The 20,181-nt window shown below is 42.9% G+C and overlaps 1 protein-coding gene across 5 annotated transcripts in view; it reads right to left on the bottom strand.

Annotated features, from left to right (window-relative positions):
- The window catches only part of GPM6B (glycoprotein M6B), a 107,667-nt gene that overhangs the window by 11,964 nt on the left and 75,522 nt on the right, over positions 1-20,181 (bottom strand). Inside the window, exons 1-3 of one of the 5 annotated variants that reach the window (XM_039714254.1) lie at positions 19,618-19,942; positions 12,117-12,236; positions 1,873-2,059 (exon numbers count right to left, since the gene is read on the bottom strand). In XM_039714254.1, coding sequence (XP_039570188.1) covers positions 1,873-2,059; positions 12,117-12,236; positions 19,618-19,678 — 368 coding nt within the window. In that variant the 5' untranslated portion in view covers positions 19,679-19,942. Of the gene's footprint in view, positions 1-1,872; positions 2,060-12,116; positions 12,237-19,617; positions 19,943-20,181 lie in introns of those variants that run through there. The other 4 variants (XM_039714256.1, XM_039714255.1, XM_039714257.1 and 1 more) reach the window with 4 other exon arrangements.

The following is a 20,181-nucleotide window of genomic DNA, read 5'->3' as shown; positions in this document are numbered from 1 at the left end:
AGAAATCATTTCACCATCATTAATAGTCCAGGAGAGACCCAATGCATGCTACCAGAAATTAGTAATAGGAAAACTGGTTTAAAAAGTCTATTCCAAAGGATGTGTTACTAATGTATTTTTCTCCCCCTTGGCTCCACAGAGCCAAGCCCTGAGCTGCTTTGGTAGGAATTACGCATTTCCCCAGCTGCTGGTGCTGACATGACAAGAAACATTGTCAACAACTCCCCAAAACATAAAACTTGCTGCCTGTGACTGCTGCTTTTGCAATTTCTTCTATTTTGCTCAAATGGAAACTGATGCAAGCACAGGGTGTTTTGTTACCCAGTTGCTGAAGAACAGCTGCTTACATTTTCTCACTAATTTTGTGTCTAACTGCAGGGCCCTGGTGGCTCATGCCCTGGAGCTGGGGACACACTGCCAGCCACAGCCAGGGACTGAGTGTGGGCAGTGCTGGAAGGGGGAACCCCAGTGGGGAGCAGTCCCAGAGCAGGTGAGGGTACAGGGGGTCCTGTGGACAGGGGAAGCCCTGAAATGGTGCTGTGAGACCAGCACCAGTGCTCAGAGGGCATGCAGCAAACTGGCAGGTCTACACCTGCAAGCGTATACAGGGAGTCAGTGACAACAGAAATTTAAGAGAAAATAAGAATTAAGTGTGCTGCATAGGGCCCTGATACCAGAGTCTTCAAATGTCACCTGTCAGGCTTGTTGCCTGTGCTGTATGTGCCATGCTCATCACAGGGGCTCCTCAGCACATTGCCAGGCTGGCTGCTGGACATGGGACCTGAGGCAGCACCCCAGGCCTTCCTCTGACCTCACAGAGAAGCCTTGGGAATATAAATGGCCCAAATATTTCACCTGTGCTTATATATCTAAAGGCTACATTTGTAGATCTCTCCAGTTTTTTCTCTCTTTTTTCTCATATACCAGTCCAGCTTCTTCTGAAGAGGGATGGTCAGAACCATGCTTCTTTTGTTATTCCTGACATACCTTCCAACTATATGTCATCAACAAAAACTACATCTACTCTTAAAGTACAAGTGTTACCCCTGGTTCTGTTACAACAGGCCCTGCTACAAGTCACTCTTCAGCTCTCTTGTAGGTCCCTTTAGGTGTTGGAAGGCTGCTCTGAAGTCTCCCCAGAGCTTTCTCTTCTCCAGGCTAAGCAGCCCCAACTCTCAGCCTGTTGTCACAGAAGGGGTGCTCCAGCCCTCTGATCGTCTTGGTGGCCTCCTTTGGAGTCCCTCCAACAGGTCCATGGCTTTCCTGTGTTGAGACTCCAGGTGGAGTCTCACCAGAGCAGAGGGACAGGAACACCTCCCTCACCCTGCTGCTCATGCTGCTTTGGATGCAGCCCAGGATATAATTGGCTTCCTGGGCTGTGAGTGCACATTTCCAACTCCTGTTCCGTTTCTCATCCAACAGCACCCCCAAGTCCTTCCCTTCATCTGTCAGCATGTATTGATACTGGGCATTGCCCTGACCCAGGTGCAGCACCTTGCACCTGCTGCTGGTGAACAGCACGAGGTTCACACAGTCCCACTCCTCCAGGCTTTCAAGGTCCCTCTGGGTAGCATCCTTCCTTCCAGGTAAGCAAAGTGCACCACTCAGCTTGGGTGTCATCTGCAAAGCAGCTGGGGGTGCACTCAATGTCTGTGATACTGATGAAGACATTAAATAGTGCTGGTCCCAGTATAAGCAGGTGTACTGGGACACACACTTTGGCTCTTTAATGTGAACACCAGTAAATGACTGAGCGCCATTACAAAAACAAGCAACCTAATACTCAGGGATGGAGACTGAGGTTTGAATCCATCTCTACTCATTTAGCATGAGGGTGTTATGATGAATAATGGGAATGAGAGGAATACTTACACTTCACTCAGCAAAGCATGGTCACTGGCAGTCGTGGAGAAGTGCTGCTCGAGGATAGACACGGTTCCCGTGAGCGCCACGTGGCCGCAGCCACAAAACAAAGCTACCCCAGAGAAGCAGAGAATGGTTGCCACGAGTGAAGCATATGGCACTCCTCCTAGGCACTTAATGCAACATTCAAAGCAACCTAAGCAGAAGAGAGAAAGCAAAAGAAATGTCATGAGCAAAAAGCGAATTATGAGGAAAAGAATATTCGTCCTCCACTTGGTAAAAGCCAGAGGGAATAAAAGGCTCAGGCATTGACATGCTAAGCAAAAAATCTATAGGTGGTACAAGACAGCATCACCCTCTAAAGCAGTGACCTACAGATCTGTTGGTATGGACTCAGAGCCCAGAAAGTGGGCTGAGTGCTCCTGTCTTTACAGGATCAAGAGGAGATCGATGAGACAGCCTATGAAATGGAAAAAGCAAAAAAATCACTGTCTAAAGTGATCCATTGCAATTCTGCTGCTCATCCAGAGCTTACCATGTTTCAGCTTTACTAATGGCAGCTATGCTGGCAACACTCTGGGAGCTAGACAGGCAACTGCTTAAGACAATGAAGCCTTTTGGAAAAGTAGGAGGTGCTTTGAACTTTCATTAGAAGATGAATACATTTAGGTCCACAAAACTTAACTACCCCACACTCTCCCAGTACTTCCAAGTTACCTTTTTATATAAATCCACATGAGGTTATAGGGATACAGATACTTTTACAACAGAAAAGTTGAATGGGGCCCAAAGAGTAACAATTTTTGTCAAGAGCAGCTGTATGAAGCTGTATTACATAGACAATACATTTCCAGCTTTTTATAGGATACACTGGATTTACAGTGATCCCTGAATACAGTTTGCAGCATCATGATCAAGTGAAATGCATTGTTTGACTGCTCTGAGTCTAACAAAACACCCCCCTGGAGCTGCTATTTGTATGAACACTGTAATAAGGAGGTTGCAGCTGAATTGCCAGGTTCCTTCCAACTGCGTGGCCTGAAAACCCATCTGCTTACAAAGCTGGGAAATGTAAATCGGAAACAAACACGGCTTTTAACTGCGCTATAATGGTAATGGCAATCCATACCAATTCATTACTTCAGGGTGATGGCATTAAGCTGTCCCCATTAATGTGCATTTCATACAACTGCAAAGAACACAAGCCATTAAGACAACGCTTAATGGAGCGGCCAGCGTCGCAGGACAGCCACTGCTGCTATGGCAAGGCACTACACGGGCAAAGCATTTGAAGGCAAGGAGACAGTTGGCAAATGAGGACATCACATCTTCCCACCCAAAAAATTCCTCACAAAGATCAGCAAGTCTCCAGCCACCACAAGAGGCAAGTTTATTTTTATCCCCTTCCCTTTCCCAGTAATCAGTGAGTTGCAGAGCAGGCACTTCTGTGAGGCACTGGGGAATAATATGCATCTGATAATTGAAAGATTTCCCATTTCATAAGTGAGAAACTCTTCTTTTAGAGAGTCACTAGTAAATGCCCTAGTCAGGCTTAAGCAGCTATCACCATCAAAATTACTTCACTAACTGCAGACAAGATTTGATTGTGTAGAAACAAGACTGGGAAGGTTTTATAGTCTAGTCCACAGCTGGAGTCCACTCAGTAGGAACTATCTTCATGACAAAAATACTGCCAAATGAACAAACACTGCAGCTCAGCAGTGATGGGCCAAACAAAATCCAAATGCACGCTATCAGAGGAAATAATCTCTGGGTTTCATTTTATCACAGAGGTCCAGAACTGAGTTCAGACAACAAACCTTGCAGAGCAATCCTCTGCTTCGGAGAATCTGCCTGAGATCAGCTCACACGCAAGAGCAGCCACAAACGTGTGCCTGGCTCTCCTCCGCAGCATCTGCTCCCAGGTCAGGTCCAAACTCCCAGAGTTAATCCAAGGAATGCATGCACCTGGTGCAGGATTAGCCATGAAAAACTATCCAAAAGTAACCATGCTCTGACCCAGCAGACAACACACTTGTGGTCACAACCCAGAACAAAACAAACCACCTTTCAAGCCACATTCCTAAAGCAGGAGAACCAACACCTGATCATTGCTCAGTGTGGAGAGGTTGATCATTTAAATTGTGCTGATCCCACAGACTGCTTTAGAGAAGGATCCTATCAAAGAGAAAATAAAAACAGCTGGAAGCAAAACCAAGAGATTGACAAGATCCAAAAGAAAAGCTGTTGGCTTCAGAAAATGGGAGCAACCTGACAAAGCTAAAAACAGGTGTAGGCCCAGAATTGATGTTTAATACCCCATACAGCCAAGCCAGCTTTCCAGGCCACTGGCAGGACGTTTGCCCTGAGGAGTTTGTTGGATCCCTTACCCAAACACAAGACAGTATCTGCCACTAATCCACAGACCCTCAAACACAAGGCAACAGTGGCAGACCCCCTCTCACCTCTCAGCAACTGGCAGCTACAAAGATTGTCTTTGTGGCCATACTCTATCTTCCTCTGCAGTCCAAGTAAAAAGGTATCACAGAATTTGGGTAGTCTTCATTTTCTCAGTGCAGAACAAAGCCAATGGTATCTCGGCTTTAGACACCCTCAGAGGTGTCTAAAGCAACCACATTATTTTGAACAAAGAAAACTGCCCAAATGTGGAACTGCAGGAACTACTCACCTTGACCCCAAGACTAAAGCAGGAATCAGAGAGACTTTGGCACACCTGGAAACAGCACACAGCCAGCTTGCAAACACATGAAGCATCCCAAACCAGCATGTTTCCAAGAGACAGCATCCATCCATACATAGTCATTCTGCAACCAAATTGACAGCAGAGCTGCACGGGCTCCTGCCAGAGGGTAACTAACTGCAGGATGCAACCTCATCTCAGTGCTGGGTCTGCCAGACCTCCCCCCAGATCCCACTGTGAACACTCTTTATGAGCAGATTAAAGCCATGCCTAGCCCAAGCAATACAGCCCATTTTACAATTTAACACAAGCCTAAAACAGTACTGCTAAGAGCAGCTTTCAGAACCAGCCACTATTTGAAGCTCATCAGGAAGTGAGATATGCTTACCAAGCTTCCCAAAGAAGAACTGAAGCAAAACAGAGGATTTCTGAAAACAATTAGAAAGCTTTCCAGGAAACCTTTATGTTCTCTCTCTGCAAGTCTAAGTCAGCAACTATCTTCACACAGTACAACTGAAACCCCAGGAAGATGTTTGCCTAGCTCATGTTCACAAAATAACTTGCTAACACTCTGATGACAACTGCAGGCTAAAGGCCTGTGAACTCAAGCTGACAAAAATAAGTAGTATTAAAACAAGTTCAGCTCCAATTTTCTGGTAGTTTTTACTTTCCATATGGCCAAAACGCTGCACTGTTCAGCTGTATATCCACTTCTAACGAAACAGTGTAAAACGATTTAAATATGAAACTGTACAGCACAAACACACATCACTGCATCTTCCCTTTCAATGGCCATTTTGTGCAAGGCATCACTAGAACCTTTTGTGCAACTCAGCAGAATAAAAACATTTTTTGTCCTCAGGCTGGTGAGCAGCAGTTGCCATGGAGGCAGGTTAATAACAGCCCAATGATTTGCCCAGAGCTGCCTGTGATCTTGGCTACAGATTTAACACACTCTCAGAAGGAGGCCAGCTAAAACAAAGACTGAGATTATTCTCCCGGGAATGAATGCTATTAAACACACACACACACAAATATTCTTGCTAAAGGACAAAAATAAAGAGAAGAAAAAGAAACAGGAACTGGCTATTCTTTTAATCTCCTGGCAGCTATCAGTCACAGGAAATTGGTAAAGGATGAACCTACATATGTACATAAATCGGCAATTGGTTGCTTAATGTTTGATGAACAATTATACAATCTGCTCAGCAGTGTACAGCCTACTGCATGCATGCAGGGGCTTAGCCATTCAATCTCCCATGCCAAATGGTGATTGTGTGGCTAAACCTCCTTTGGTACTTTAAGTACAGCTTTAAGATTTAAACTCGGAATGGCAAGGTAATAGAGAATTAATGGAAAACGGTCTTAAAATAAAAAGAAAAAAGAAAAAGAGGCAGTTCTCACACACTACCTCATCCTACAAAGGTCAAACATGTGTTTTGGAAATTACAAATGACAGTGCAATAGGATCAGGTAGCTTCCTTGAGTATTCCTAGGGCTTGCTCTAGTAAGATCATACATAAGTTCTTGAAGCCCAGACTTGAAAAACTGAGACAGGCTGATGTTCACAAAGCCATCCCTTAAAGCAAAGCATGGAAAACATGCTGTAAAGAAGGAATATTCACACCTCTTGGGCAGAAAACCAGCCTATTGTCTAATGTTCCAAACACCTCCTAGGTTGAACTAGTGCTTCAATGCATCTCAGGTTCTAACCACCGGCGCATAGTCAAGGTCACTATGAACAAAAAACCATGGAACCAATAAAGCCTGAAAGGAGGTTTGAAAAGTTTTCCATTTCAGGGAGCTAAACCTCCAGGATACTGTGGCTGTCTTTGAGTTAGTTCCCACTTTCTTTTCCTTAGAAGTCTGGTTTCTTCCCCTCCCATGAAAGATAAAGCAATGGGCATCATTTTCTCCTTGTCACTTACTTCCCGTAATTGTGTAACACATTTTAAGAAATGCTGGCCTGTCAAACACCAACCCAGTTAATACACAGCAGAAATTGCACTTCATGTTCCACCAAAGAACCACAAAAATCACGTGGGGAGGAACTGTTGTAACAAAAGGAAGGTTGCAAGAAATCCAAGGAAGAAAAGGCACTAGATAACACCTTAAATGAAAGCACTAGATAACATCTTAAATGCAGCCATCGAACTAAATCGGGCTCATTACTACACATCCACAGGAGCCCAGTGTTGGTAGTGTCACTCCTAATTCACAAATAAATGTAAGAGGACAACTCAGTACTTGACATTTGCATCCTGCTTTCCCCAGTGCTGAAGACTACCCAATACAAGCATGAATAATACCCTTGGAGGCCTAAACCACCATGGATTTTTGTCAGAAAATGAACTTTATGTCAATGAAAGCAACTGCCAATTTTACTGTCTGCCACCCACTGTATGTTTGAAAATTTCCATTCTGACTGGCTTATGCATGCTAGGATGTACATTTTCCTACCTGCTGCATGATTGGCAGCCACAGGAGAAGCAGTGAGGGATGTGGTAATAGGCTAATACCTCAGAAGCAGAATTGGAATTTACCTCTTTCTTCTCTCCATGAGACTAAGCCAGCACCTGGCAATAAGGTCACTCCTCACATCTGTCACCCACACCTGCAGCCAAGGGTCAGTGGCAACAACACAATAAGATAGAATATTTAACCATACCAGTGTAAGTTTAAAGCCTGGGACAAATTTCTCTCCATGCTTTGGTAAGCGACTAAAATAAAAAGGCTCTGCATTAAATCACATGGAAGTCTTTGTTCAAGCCCTATCCTTACTCATTCCTGTTCATCTTAAATTTTGCTTCTTTCAAGTAAAAACCTGTGAGATCTGGGGTAGTCTGATCCATCCAGTAAACTTCACCCCAACCTCTACAATTGAAGAGCTACCTGAAGAACAAGAAGCTCCTTGCTGAACGTCATCTTTAATTGTAACTTCTCCAGTTATTCTTCATAGAGATATAAGATATTTGGTTTCAGCACTGTCATACAGCTAATTCCCCTCTTCTGAGAAGGTATTTATTCTCTGTTATCAGTTAGATGCTTCCATATTCTTGTGCAGAAGAGAACTAAAAGTCCTTGCACACACCTCCTGTGCTGGAAACCAACACAGAGAATGCAGAATTGGTGCACAGTAAGAACAAGCATCTCACAGCCTGGAGGAACCATTAGCAGACCCTTCTTCAATTCCACAAAGCACTGAGTATTGCTGTGGTACTGTAAGAGTAATGATATCAAGTGCTTTCTGAATTTGTCTGCAAAAATACAGTAAGCACAGGTTTAAAATCAAGCATTATTTTTCTTCTACCACGAGTAACAAAAAACCCCACAAATAAACAAACAAAAAAAGCTCAAACAAACCAAACAGCCTTTCAGAAGTTATCAATGTTCATCCACAGCAAAAGCTATTTTTTTCCTCTCACAAAGGAAAAAATTATGTTCAAATTAGAGAAAAGGCTGTTTCAACCAAGGCAAGATTAGTTTCTTCTGGATGGTGTTAAATGATGCAGAGAAGACTAAGAACAGATAGCAGCAATCATAACCCTCTTTCATTTTTTTCCTCCAAATCACTTCTTCCCAAACCAGCAGTTCTTACAGGAAAAAAATTGCACTCCTGTTGCTGAAACCAAACCTGTTTCATGCAAAGATAGATGATCTGAATGTGTTTTTTACATGCCTTATCTACTTTACCTTCTTCAAATTTAGTGAAATACACACACACCCCATCTATATAATTCCAACCTCTGCAAGGCTCATTAAGCTCACAGGTGTTCTGAAGTCATCTTTTTCAGACAGTAAAATCCTCGGAATAGGAATCACTACATCCATGCTTATTGTAAGTGCCCATCCCAGTGTTTGCTGTATGAGAGAAAGGAGTCAGACCTGCACAGGAAGAACACTGCTGCCCCACAAGATGGTGGGATGACAGAATAGCTCCTGTCCAGCTTCATTGCTTTTGGACAAAGGTCAGGCAGAACTTCATTTTACTTCATGTCTTCTCTGTTTTACTTTTGGCCTATGAAACAGTGGAATCCATAGCAGAAGAAAAATACCTAATTTATACCTTGGAAAAGGCCTTACTTAAAACAGGTTTCAATGGGAATACCTGAGAGATATTTCTTAGCTCTAAGCTACTTCTGCAGGAAAAAAATTAGGCTGATGATTTAAAAAATAGATTTCTCACATAAGGGACAGATCAGGCATTATTGATAAAAGCTTTGGCGTTATTTCTCCTAGACACTTGTTCTAGCATTTACTATCCAAAATAACCCTTGGGATTCAGGGCAGCCTGAGCATGTGGAAATGCTCACTGGCATGCAGAACTCACAGTTCAAACACACTGCACCAGCAAGGGCAGCTTCTGGTCCAAACTGGAACTGTAACTCTCAGCTGAAACATCAACAACTCACTGCTCAACAGGCCTGAAGACCCTCCTTCCTTTCTGCCCTTGCTCTGGCCTCTCTCCCTTTGCTTCCCTTACTTCTCCCTCCTTGAAGAAATGCTCAGGAAGTTCAACATGCTGGAACTGCAGCTTCAAAAGATGTCAGCCCAGGAGATAATTTTGGACAAACTCAAGGCAGAAAGGTAAAAGAGATGAAGCAATGGGCAAACTGCCAAAGATATCCAAATGCCTGAAGGTCTAGACAAGTTCAGTGTGGAAATACAAAGGCACCTAAGCATTTTGGTTTCATGAGTAACTTCCATAGCTCTGTGAAAATCTGTAAGGACATTTGAGTTTCCTTGATCCAACCATCCTCCAGACCCACCTGTATTTTGGTTGACATGATTTTGAAAGCTGACTTTAACCAAAGGTGAATATCTTACCTGGAAGAATGGAGTTGAAACTCTTAGCTCCACCTTTTTGCCAGCTGTAACTCACCTCACCCTCCACCAGCCTTCAGCACCCAGCAGGAGAGCAAGACTTTAGCCTCACTGGATTTCAGCCACCGCTATTGACCGCTTCCCCAGTTGACTCCTCCCTAAACTATAAAGAAGCAAACAAGAAACACAACCTCTCTCTCCCTAGAGCTGACAACAGGGCCAAAACCTGTGTGTTTGTGCATATGTGTGTGTGTGTGCTTATGTATTCCAGCCTGACAGACCTCAGATTCAGAAGGTAAATTCTCAATTTAAGAGAGAACTGAAGATGTGAAGATCTTCCCAGACATTCATCCAACTATGGAACAAGAGGAGTAATGAGAAAACTGAACTGTAACTGTAAAAGCCCTTTGCTCTGCAACAGCTTTCATGCTATTATTTCCCCAGCTGAATCCCCACCACATCATTTCCAAAACTTGAGCTTGTTTCAGCAAAGGACCAGTAGGGCTGTTTCAGTGAGATACTCCACCTTCACATGCCCTTATGTCTTCACAGAGCAGCTGAAACACCTCCCAGCATCTGAGGGAAGCAAGTTTCAAAAAAAAAAAAGAAAAAATTTCATAGAGCAAACAACACCCACCCAACCTGGAATAGTGCCTACAGCTAAGCTCATGTTAAACAACTATTGCAAAGTTTCTCTTTCTAGAGAAAAAGATGGTACTTTGCTTTCTGGGAAAAAAAGTTGTTTAAGCATTTTGAAAGGCTCATTAAGCTTGCAGGTGTTCTGGGGATGTCTTGGCTCCAGCACTGCAATGAATCTCCCACATTGATTCTTCCCTAGTTGCTCAAGAGCTGGCTTCAAGCTTAAATTGAAGTGAGATCATGTTGTACATGGAGATCTTGGGAGAAGAGCTGGATGCCATGAGGACTGCCACAGAGGTGCCCTCACAGTGATACCCATTTAGACATTGACAGAGGAGACAAAGGCACCCAAGAAATCCTGTGGTTTGTTAAAGGAGCAGAGTTTATCTTAGCACAGCAGCCAGTGCCACCCAGGGAGGCATCTTATAGCAGGAATTTGTGTTGGGACTGAAGTGACATCTTCCCTGGGACAAGAGAAAAGACCAGCATTTTCACAGTGGCTCTTCCATCACTGGCAAGTTGGTTTTACTGAAGACCTGCTCAGAGAGGTTTCATTTTTGCCTAAAAGACTTTTAATTTCTTTAAGTGCAGCCATTAAAACACCTTCCCTTGAGCTAGCATTTCTGGGCTCTGTGAGAGGGTGGGGTGGTTATGCCATCACCAAGAACCCTTTCATCCTCAACTCCTTCATGTCAGGCATATTTACCTACATGCTAGTTCAGAAAGATTCCCAAGGCAGACTGAAAAGGGTTCAGTTGCCTAAGCAAGGGTTTCTAGCACCATTTTAGGTGCCAGACTCCCAGCTGCTGCAACAGAAGGCTGTGCATCTCCGTGTCCTGGCTCATCTGTGCCAGCACATATGGACATGTTTCATCACTGGGGACAGCTGAAGGGGCCCAAGACCCTGATAACCAGGGTCTAGCCTGCTCCTTCCACATCCTTCACAGCCCTGGGAGGCAGCATTCATAATCTACCACTACTCCCTGAAGCATTTCCTTTGTGTGTAAAATATCCCATGTGCACTAAGCATGGGGTTTGGAAATGTCTTCTAGCAGCCCCAAACCTGTCCCCAGGTAACTTGTCATAAAATATGGTCAAATTAATATTGATACTGAAGACAGAGATCATAATTTGAGACCTATGTATTTTTTGGGGAAAAAAAAAACGTTTGAAATACACAAACATTTGAATCCTAAAGCACAAGAGTAGGAAAATATAATGGAAAGGGGAAGGATGAGGCAGCAAGCTTTGGTGAATATTTCCCTGCATTGCTATTAAAGTCTCTGATGCGGAGGCAGGCCTCTCCAGCAAACAAGCTGTCAAGCAGGCTTCAGTCACTCAGCTCCATAAAGAGAAGAGAATTCTGGATTGAGCTAGCTGCAAAGGCTGTCTCTGAGCATATACACCCCTTGCTGTGCTATCCATCAGTCAGACAGGAATTTTCTAATGTGATCAATCATAGGCTTGATTTCAGGTGCCTTTCTGAGATGCTTCAAAATTCAGTTCCCCCACAGATCCTTAAAATAAAGCTTCATTAAAAGTAAACAGGATCTTCTTGAGATCTCAAGCCAGACATCAAAAGGACAGGCATGTAGAATCACCAAACCATTTTTACAGGCTCATTTTTACAGTCCTCCTCTAGACTCTCACGTATGCATTGAGTGCTTCTAGCAAGGGAAAAATGCAAACCACAGAATATTGTCTAGGAAGCATAAGCTACCAGTGAGTCAGATGTGCTGTCACTGCTGTAATTTTTGCATTTGTGGCTGATAAGTCTGATAGATTCATCCCCATAAACCTCCAAACTATTTCAGCTCATCCGTAAACAATTTTGAAGCAATTGGGAGCACAGTTAAAAGGAAGCTGTCCCTCACACCACGCATTATTGTCTTTCAAGCATTAACAAGGAAATTCAAATTTATGTCAAGTATTCATACAAAAGAAGTACACTCCTTACAGCCTTAACAAATAAAACAAGAAAAACAGAGGAACGTTTATCTTAAATTGTTAGGACTACTGCAAAGCATTAAGTTTATGCTACTACCATTTCTGAACTCTTCATTTCCCTTTCACCCAGCCCTTTATTTACCTTGAATCCCCAAAGGACTAATATTGCCTCTCAATGCTGGCACATGATGGTACCGGTGTGGCCTTGAACTCCTGTACATCCAGTGGTACCTGCCAATTTCCATTTCTGGTCTGGTGATCACTGCCAATTTTAGGTGGTAAAAAGTCAGTGTCACCAGCAAGTTTTAGTTCAGTACTTTCAGTCATTTAACTTTAAAAACAAGAGCCCAAAAAACACACTGTAGTTTCAGAACTGAAACAACATAACCTTACAGACTAAGGGAAGAGATTAGGAGGGATGATCAAGAGGAAAATGCTCACACAGGTGTTAAGAAAGGTTGAATAGCTGAAACTCTACCTAGGATTTGAGTTAAAACACATAAGGAAGGGCTCTCTATTCCTTGTTCCCACCCACTCTCATGTCTCCCTCTCTTTGTCCATGACAAAAAAAGCTCGGCTCCAGCAGAAAAGGAAGGTAAAGTAATGGAAAATCACATTACCTGTTTTTTAAAAAGACTCTAATGCTGTCAAAGAAAAAGGTTATTGCTTCATGTCAAGGTAGGGCAAACACAAAGGTTTGCACTGATACTTTCTTACATTAAAAAATAAAAGTTTGATTTTATTTCACCTAGGCTTTATTTCACCTAGGCTCTGCTCACATCCAAAAATCTGGACCAACTGTGTTAAAAACAATTTATTCCAGGTTCATGTCCAAGAAGAGCAGTTCTGCTTCTCCTTGTCTCTTCGGAGGAAGCCCAGCAACAGGACCCCCCATGCAGTAACTCACCTCACCCACTCACACACTCATGGCACACTCACTGGCTCAGGGTTTCTGTGCCCTGAAGAGGTGGGAGACAGCATCAAATCAGTTTTGAGCCTCCCTGTCCCCACTGCTACCACTATGACCTTGTCAAAGCTGTCAGGGTGAGACTGACAGACCTTTATTCAAAATGCACCAGAGTCCCCCTGTGCAGAGGCTAAATGAGAAAGCAACCATCATTTCTGGCTGAAACAAATCCAATTCAGCAGCGTTTGGGCACGTGGAGAACGAGAAGGTTGTGAGGATGATAATCCCATTTACTGCAGACTAGATTAGACACAAATTTCAAGGGGCAGGAGAAGTAGAAATGCCATACATTTCTAGCCTGTGAGGGGCTCAGAAGTTCTGGACCTAGTCCTTCTCATATGGTTTTGCTGCTTGTGCAATGAGGAGTTTGGCACAGCCACATTTGCATATGTCAAGAAGAGAAAAAAAATCTCAGCCTTGAATCCAAATGCTGGATCTAGAGATTTAAACCAAGGATTTGTTGGTCCTCTTTAAAAGCAAGCAAACTCCAATACTAAGAGTCTTTTGAATTTTGTACATAAATTTACTATCAATGGCTCTCTAAAGGATACTTTGTGACTTAGTAATTTTCCTCTCTCTGCATCTCACACACAAACCAGCAAGCAGGTATCAGTAAATCTTCCACAGAAGACATGATTCTGTATTGTATGGCTCACTCTTCCTTTTAGGAAAGACAAGTTTCACATCTTATGAGCATAACAAATTCAAAATGTGTTGAAAGTACTGTTCCAAAATGACTGCACATTCTCAGGATGATATCATCTCCTTCTGGCTCAGAGAGGAACAATCCTGCTTTGGAGATCACAAGGAAAACCATAAAAATTGAATGTGGTACAAAATGGAAAACAAGATTCTTTGCTAGTACAGCATACCTCCCCTTCTGTGCCTCCCCAATGTCTGCCCCCTGCCTTTTTGAGGCTACTTACTGGACACTGGTAACAGATTCAGATTAAAAAAAATAAATAAAAACAACCAGCTGCAAAGACTTCTAAAAAGAAAAGAATTATTCATTTGTACTGCAGCCACATCTAAGCCAAACCTTCAACATCAAGATTTTATCCCACTAGCCTGAACCCACTGTTTTGAGATTTCTCCTGCAGTGGCCACAAAAAGCACTTGTTCAGAGCAGCAGAGCAGGCAGCTCCTTTTCTCCCTTAGCCTGGGGGGAATGCTGGTGAAGTCACCTGTCTGCTGTGGTACAAACATCAAACCCTGAAACACAGAGACATCATGTAACTTTGTAGCATCATTTCTGGAACTGAAAATATTCTGTGGAGTTGGTTTCTTTAATTAGCAGTTTCTCTAATTAGCAATTTCTGGTTTTGTAGTAACAGGGCTCCTTTCATTAGCAGGCAGCTCAAACTCCAGAAGGAATCTCAGTTTTTCCACTGCTCTGCAAAGAGCCACGCAGCAATGGCTGTTTGGTAGCCCTTAGGGCTCTGAGGCTGAAGAGTGTCTCTGGGTGACTTTGCTGGGACCCACCCAGGCCCACTCATGTAAAATCAACACCAGGTCAAAAGCTCCCAGGCTTCAGTGGCTTCACAACTGCTGCACACAGTCCATATCCATTGGAATTTAACTCTGTACCCTGAATAGCTGGGAAAGGAAACAGGCTTAAGGGTGTCTTTACCTTTTGCTTTTTGAGTAACTAACTGCACTAACTGCATTCCCTGGTCTAGGTTACAATATCCTCCACCCACAGACAAGCTCGAGGCCTCCTGTCAGAACCAGGTTGTCCTCAGTCCTGCACAGACACAGCAGCTACAGAACTGACAATGTTTTCATGTCACACAAAGCAGGCACACGGATGGTGACTGTGGTGTTCAATATTCATTGGGATGAATCATCTTGCACACCTGTAATCAAACTCACAGTGCTCAACATCCTCATGCTGCTGTCATTATCTTATGGTTTTAGAGGAAACACAGTTTTGGTGTTCATCTGTCTCAGCTGATGAAGCAGTCCATGGGAGAAAAGTGAGGGTGTTCTTTGGTCAATGATGGTCTGGTGATGAATACTGGACAAGTAGCAAGGCTGGGCAGAAAATGGGGAAGGGTCAGAGTAACTGAATGAGACCTTCCCCCCTCATTGCCCCCTTTGCTCCTGCTGCAAAATCCACTGTGCACATACAGTGCCATCTGGGTTCCCCCCACCCCCGTTACCATATCCCATGGCACATATGTCTAGGTTTTCTGCTTTCATGAGGTTGTTCAGACCACTATGAGTACATTCTCCGAGTATTTGTCAACCCCCTCCTATTTAGAAACCAAATCCTATTCATTAAAACCTAAATCACTAAGCCTGCCAAATTATTATCCCCAGAATATCGCGTGTCCCAGATTCTCCCAGGGCTGGACCTCTCTTCCTACAGTCGTATTCTTCAGGGACTTAGAGCAGTTATTGTTGTCAGTGGATCTGAAACACCAATCAGCTGCTTAAAATGGGGGAAAATATGCAGTGTACTAACAATCTTTGAATGGCTTGACAGCTTTGATACCACTGTGTGAACCTAGCATTAGGTGGGTACCTTGGAAATTTTGATTGATGATCATAACACATATTTTTAAAAATACTTTTTTTTCCAATTTGCTGTAATGAAAAATACATCTGTGATGCATCAAAATTCATAAACTCACTGTGAAAAAATAACTTCACTAAAAGTGAAATAAACTGCATGACAATCCATTCCTTTCACACATTGCACTTTACAGCTTCATTTAAACACAACTGTACAACTGTGTGCAGTAGTGCAAGAGAAGCAAAGTATTTTCTTTCTATTTTTGACTGGTATATACTTGCCTGTTTAGAGTTTAAAAGCCGAAACATGGTTTCATATACCATAAAAATAATAAAGCTCACAGCTATGACTGAGCACAAGGTCTTCTTTTATCAAGAGAACATAAGCACGGAAGAGCCAATTAAAAGGGACCTTTGGTACAGCTGCTCAAACTGCTCTTCATTATTCCTCGCAGAGCATAGGCAATTTGAACATCATATGTATTCATATAAGGAACCTAAACCCCAGTATCATGGCTTTCTTCCATCCTGTGTGTAATTGGTGAATTCACCATGGTCATCCACAGTTGGGGTTTATTTTCTTTTTTTAAATATTTTTCTTTCTTTTTTTTTTATTTTATTTTGCAACTTGGTAGTATTTCTCACAGTTAAATGAAAAGGGAAACTTCTTGTCTCTGTTAATGTGTATCAGGATCTATATCCTTCACTGCTGATGCAAAACGGCATTTCGTTTTTCTTATTTATTCCACCTCAGTAAATCTGCCTGCCCAGTCCTCACGTTTTGATTTAATTTAATGCCTGCAAGATAAACCCTGTCATTTGTAATAATTTGTAAACCTTCATCTTTAAAATGCATCCAATCTGTCCTGCAGCCCTGCAAAGTATCTGTTAAACATTTTGCTTCAGCTTTCATGGTGTTTTCCTCTGATAAGGGCTGCTGATACACAGCATAAAGCTGACTTATTTCTTATCTCCATCAACATGAGGGTTGCTCCAATTCCAATTATAAAAACTGGGACAGCAGCCACTCATCTGGGTGCAGAGAAACAAATGTCAGATAAACACTGAATCCATCAGCTGGGTAGTATCGCTGCCTGAATCAGGCAGGGGATTCATGAAAATTATTAAAAGATAGCACGGGAATTCTATACAGTTTAGGAAATTTAAAAAGTCTAAATAATTTGCAATTATTTTCATTTATCAATCTGTGATTATTCATAAAGCACATTGGCTTGTACAAATTGTCTCAGCCACACTGCAGTCCAAAATAGTTGGCTGCCCACATTTGCCACAGAGATGGGAAACACAACCCAATACCTGTGTGGCACCACTGCTCACGTACGAGTGCTTTAGGTGCTCAAACTGAAAATAGACCTCGCTATTCATGCCAAGTGCTCCAGCAGCATTGCTCTCCAGGGTCCTCCCAAGTACTGGGAGACCTGTACACAAACAGCATGTAGTCCTAGCCCAAATTCCTCCAAGTATTTATTCCACAAAACTGCAGCACATCATCAAGAAGGTCTTTGCATCGAAAGCACACCCCAAAAACATGCAGTTTAAAATTCTAGCTAAGGGAAAAAACCTCTTAGCTTAAAAGCACAATTTGCTATTAGACAAATGCAGATGCTTTCCCAGAACTTGACAGTGAAAAGCATACTGAGTGTGAACTTGAGTACCTAAAGCAAAATGCTCATGATCTTCCCTTGCTCAGTCCTAACAATAGCAGCATCTCCCAAACCCCTTCAGATGATGGTTTATCTCCTTAGGTTTTGCAATTAATTTCTAGAAGGAAGAGTTAAAAGACCCTGTGATAGGACTTCAACTGCTTCAAGCTGTGGCAGTTGCCTTGATCTGGTTGCACTGGATCTAGGGCATCTCATAAAGGATGGCCATTACCAAGTCCGGGTAGGATCCTAGAGGAGGAAGAAAATGTTGCAAGGCTGGCAAGCATGTGAGGCATAACAAGTAAGAGATATGATCCAGAGAGTAAATGAAATCTTCTGTTCTGTACCCCAAAATAAAGCAGCAGCATTTTCCTGCAAGTTTCTTTACACGGAAAAAAAGCCCATTTTCCTCCACAGGAGCTGCTGGTGAAAGAGCCCTATTGAAAAATTCTGACATTTGAGAGGTACGTGATGCCTGCTGAGCCCATCTGAAAACCCAACTGGACTCGACCGATTTAGCACTTTGGAAAATCTGTCCCCCAAAACCAAATAAGTCTCCTCCATGATCACTTCACAGCAGTAACTTTGCAGGGGATCTGGTCTATTTGTTTTGTTATAGAAATTAGGAGTAGGACTGTTTCAGCTTTCTGCATTTTAATTTGCTGTGAAGCATATTGAGAATTTAAGTGAAGAGAAATATAGAGCATAATGTGAGAGACCATGTGCTACTTTCAGGAATCAGAGAACCAGCAAGAACAAAGCCTACAAGTGTTACATACATATACTTATCTAAGAGATCCAAAGTATAAAATTATCACAGAAAAAATAAGAAATTGTGATAACATTGGGATAGGAGGCTCCCTGCTTGCATTTGATGAAAGCAACAGATCAACCTCCTTGACTTGGAAGCAGATTTACTGTTCTACATGTTGTTCTTTCATCCTTGCCAAAACAAAAGGGAAGCCATAAACTCATCATAAACACACTCAGCAACACATTTTGTTTTGCGCAGCTGCTAATGCATACGGATAACTTTCTTCAGTGTTCACTGTAACATGAATTCCATTGGTTTAAAAGAACCTCCTCAATCAGAAGAAAGAATTGCTGTAATTTTTGAAGAATGATCTATCAGTTCAAGGTGGTTTTACAGTCAATCTATTCAGGACATTTTGTACATTAATTACTCAAAATCTGCATTGAGGTGGGTTATTGTCCGTATACACTAATGGCTTTCAGAGTTTAATCTCTCATCAGTGGACCTCCTTTTGTGAAATCCCTAAGGGATTATGTAGTACTATGTCTAATCACTTGACAAATTTCATTTACTTGAAACTGAAGCTTGTTTTATATGAAGTGTGTAGCAGGAGTCAGACTCAAAGCAGGAAAACAAAATCTGTTACTGGACACTACCGGGATTTATCATGTTTATATCTGAACTGCTTAACAATCAATGAAAGAATTCTGCTTGGGGAAATGCACTAGTTGTTTATCAGCTGCTTATGCCTATGAGATACTCAGATGAGATACTCAGATTGCTTATAAACGAGAGACAACAGGTTAAAAAATTGTACTATGGCTCAAGTAAAAAGACAGTGGAAATTTTAATAATTTTGTTGCTGCTGTACCATTCCGTAAAAAACCCAACAAACTGCTATGATCCGTAGAGTAGTCTGCTACACTGAAGAGGAATGGTTATTTGACACAAATTATACAACACAGAAAGAAAATATCCCTTGCGAGTTGAATTTATGCTCTGAAGTTCAGCACTCCAGACCAAACAGAATCAACCTGTAAAGCTGGGATGGATGAAGCACCTCTCTTTCAGCGCTGCCATCTCCCTACAACAGAACCATTACCATGGAATTGTTCTCTCCATTAAGCAGCAAATCTCACTGATTAACACATCCTGAAATCTAATGTTGCAAAACTCACTGCATTGTTCCCCCTTATCATAGTGCAGGCAGATAGCTACGAAAGTAAAATTTGCCAGACGACACCATAGAAAAGGAATTTTAAAAATAAGAGTAGCATTTGGCATCGAGCTCGCTACACGAAGGTTGTGTGACATTATAATCTATTATATGTTGTTATAACCGAGGTCTCCCACACTGCATTGCAAAGCCCTGCTACATGGCTAGTCTCGATGAAAACACCAGATTACGGCTCCGAAAACAACATGCAAACACACAGGCACACGCTACCTCTGTAAACCAAATTAACCAAAATCCGTCAAAGAAGCAGCAATAACGAGACTTCTTTTGCAAGCATCATTTCGGGTAGGGTTAGGACAGATTCAGAGCAAATACAGACGCAGACAGAGAGGTTGATGCTCTATTAATTTGTTGTCAAGCCATGCAGGAAAGGACGGCTGAAAGCCCGAAGACGCAGTAATGATTGTTTAAGAGCTATTTGAAAAAGTGACAAAACTGGCCTAAACCTCTTTAAGCCCCCTGAATGAAAAGATTTAAACAGGCTATTGTTAGACCCCTGGGTACCTTTTTTCTCTTGGCTTTGTTCTGCATTTTCCTCCGCTGCAGTTTCCATGGCTGGCTTCATACCATCCACCAAAAATGCCGCCCCCCCTCCCCCCCCAGCAAGCACTTTTTCTCTTCGCCTCCTTTCTCACTCCCTTCCGTCTCCTATTTACAGCGGCGGTGATTGAGCGGCTCTGTTCTCCCCTACAGTAGATTACAGTCCTTTCCAAAATGCCAGAGAAGTCTTGTCAGCTTCAATTTCGCTCCGCTGACTGGTCCACGAGGAGCCGTGCCAGCTCGCTCAGCTACACGTCACCAGGGTCCCCAGCTATAAAATAGCCATCCTGCGCCTCGGCGTGCCACACCGTGGGGACCGCACCGCGCCCCCTTCCTCCTGCCCTCCGCTCTTCCCCTCTCTCCCCGTCTCCCAACAAATGTTAATCAATTCTCCGGGTAGTGAAAGGATTGGTGACATCGGGAGGGGAGATGCAAGGGAGAAAGAAAGGAGCCCCCGGCCGCGGCGAGGTGAGCCCCCCGGCCGCCGTCTCTAAGGGGAGTGCACGCCGGCACACAATCACAAGGCTC

Source organism: Passer montanus, unplaced genomic scaffold, assembly GCF_014805655.1.
Source record: "Passer montanus isolate IOZ18808 unplaced genomic scaffold, ASM1480565v1 scaffold3, whole genome shotgun sequence".
NCBI lineage: Eukaryota > Metazoa > Chordata > Aves > Passeriformes > Passeridae > Passer > Passer montanus.
Note: the sequence above shows the minus strand (reverse complement) of the source record. Positions and strands in the feature narration are given on the sequence as shown.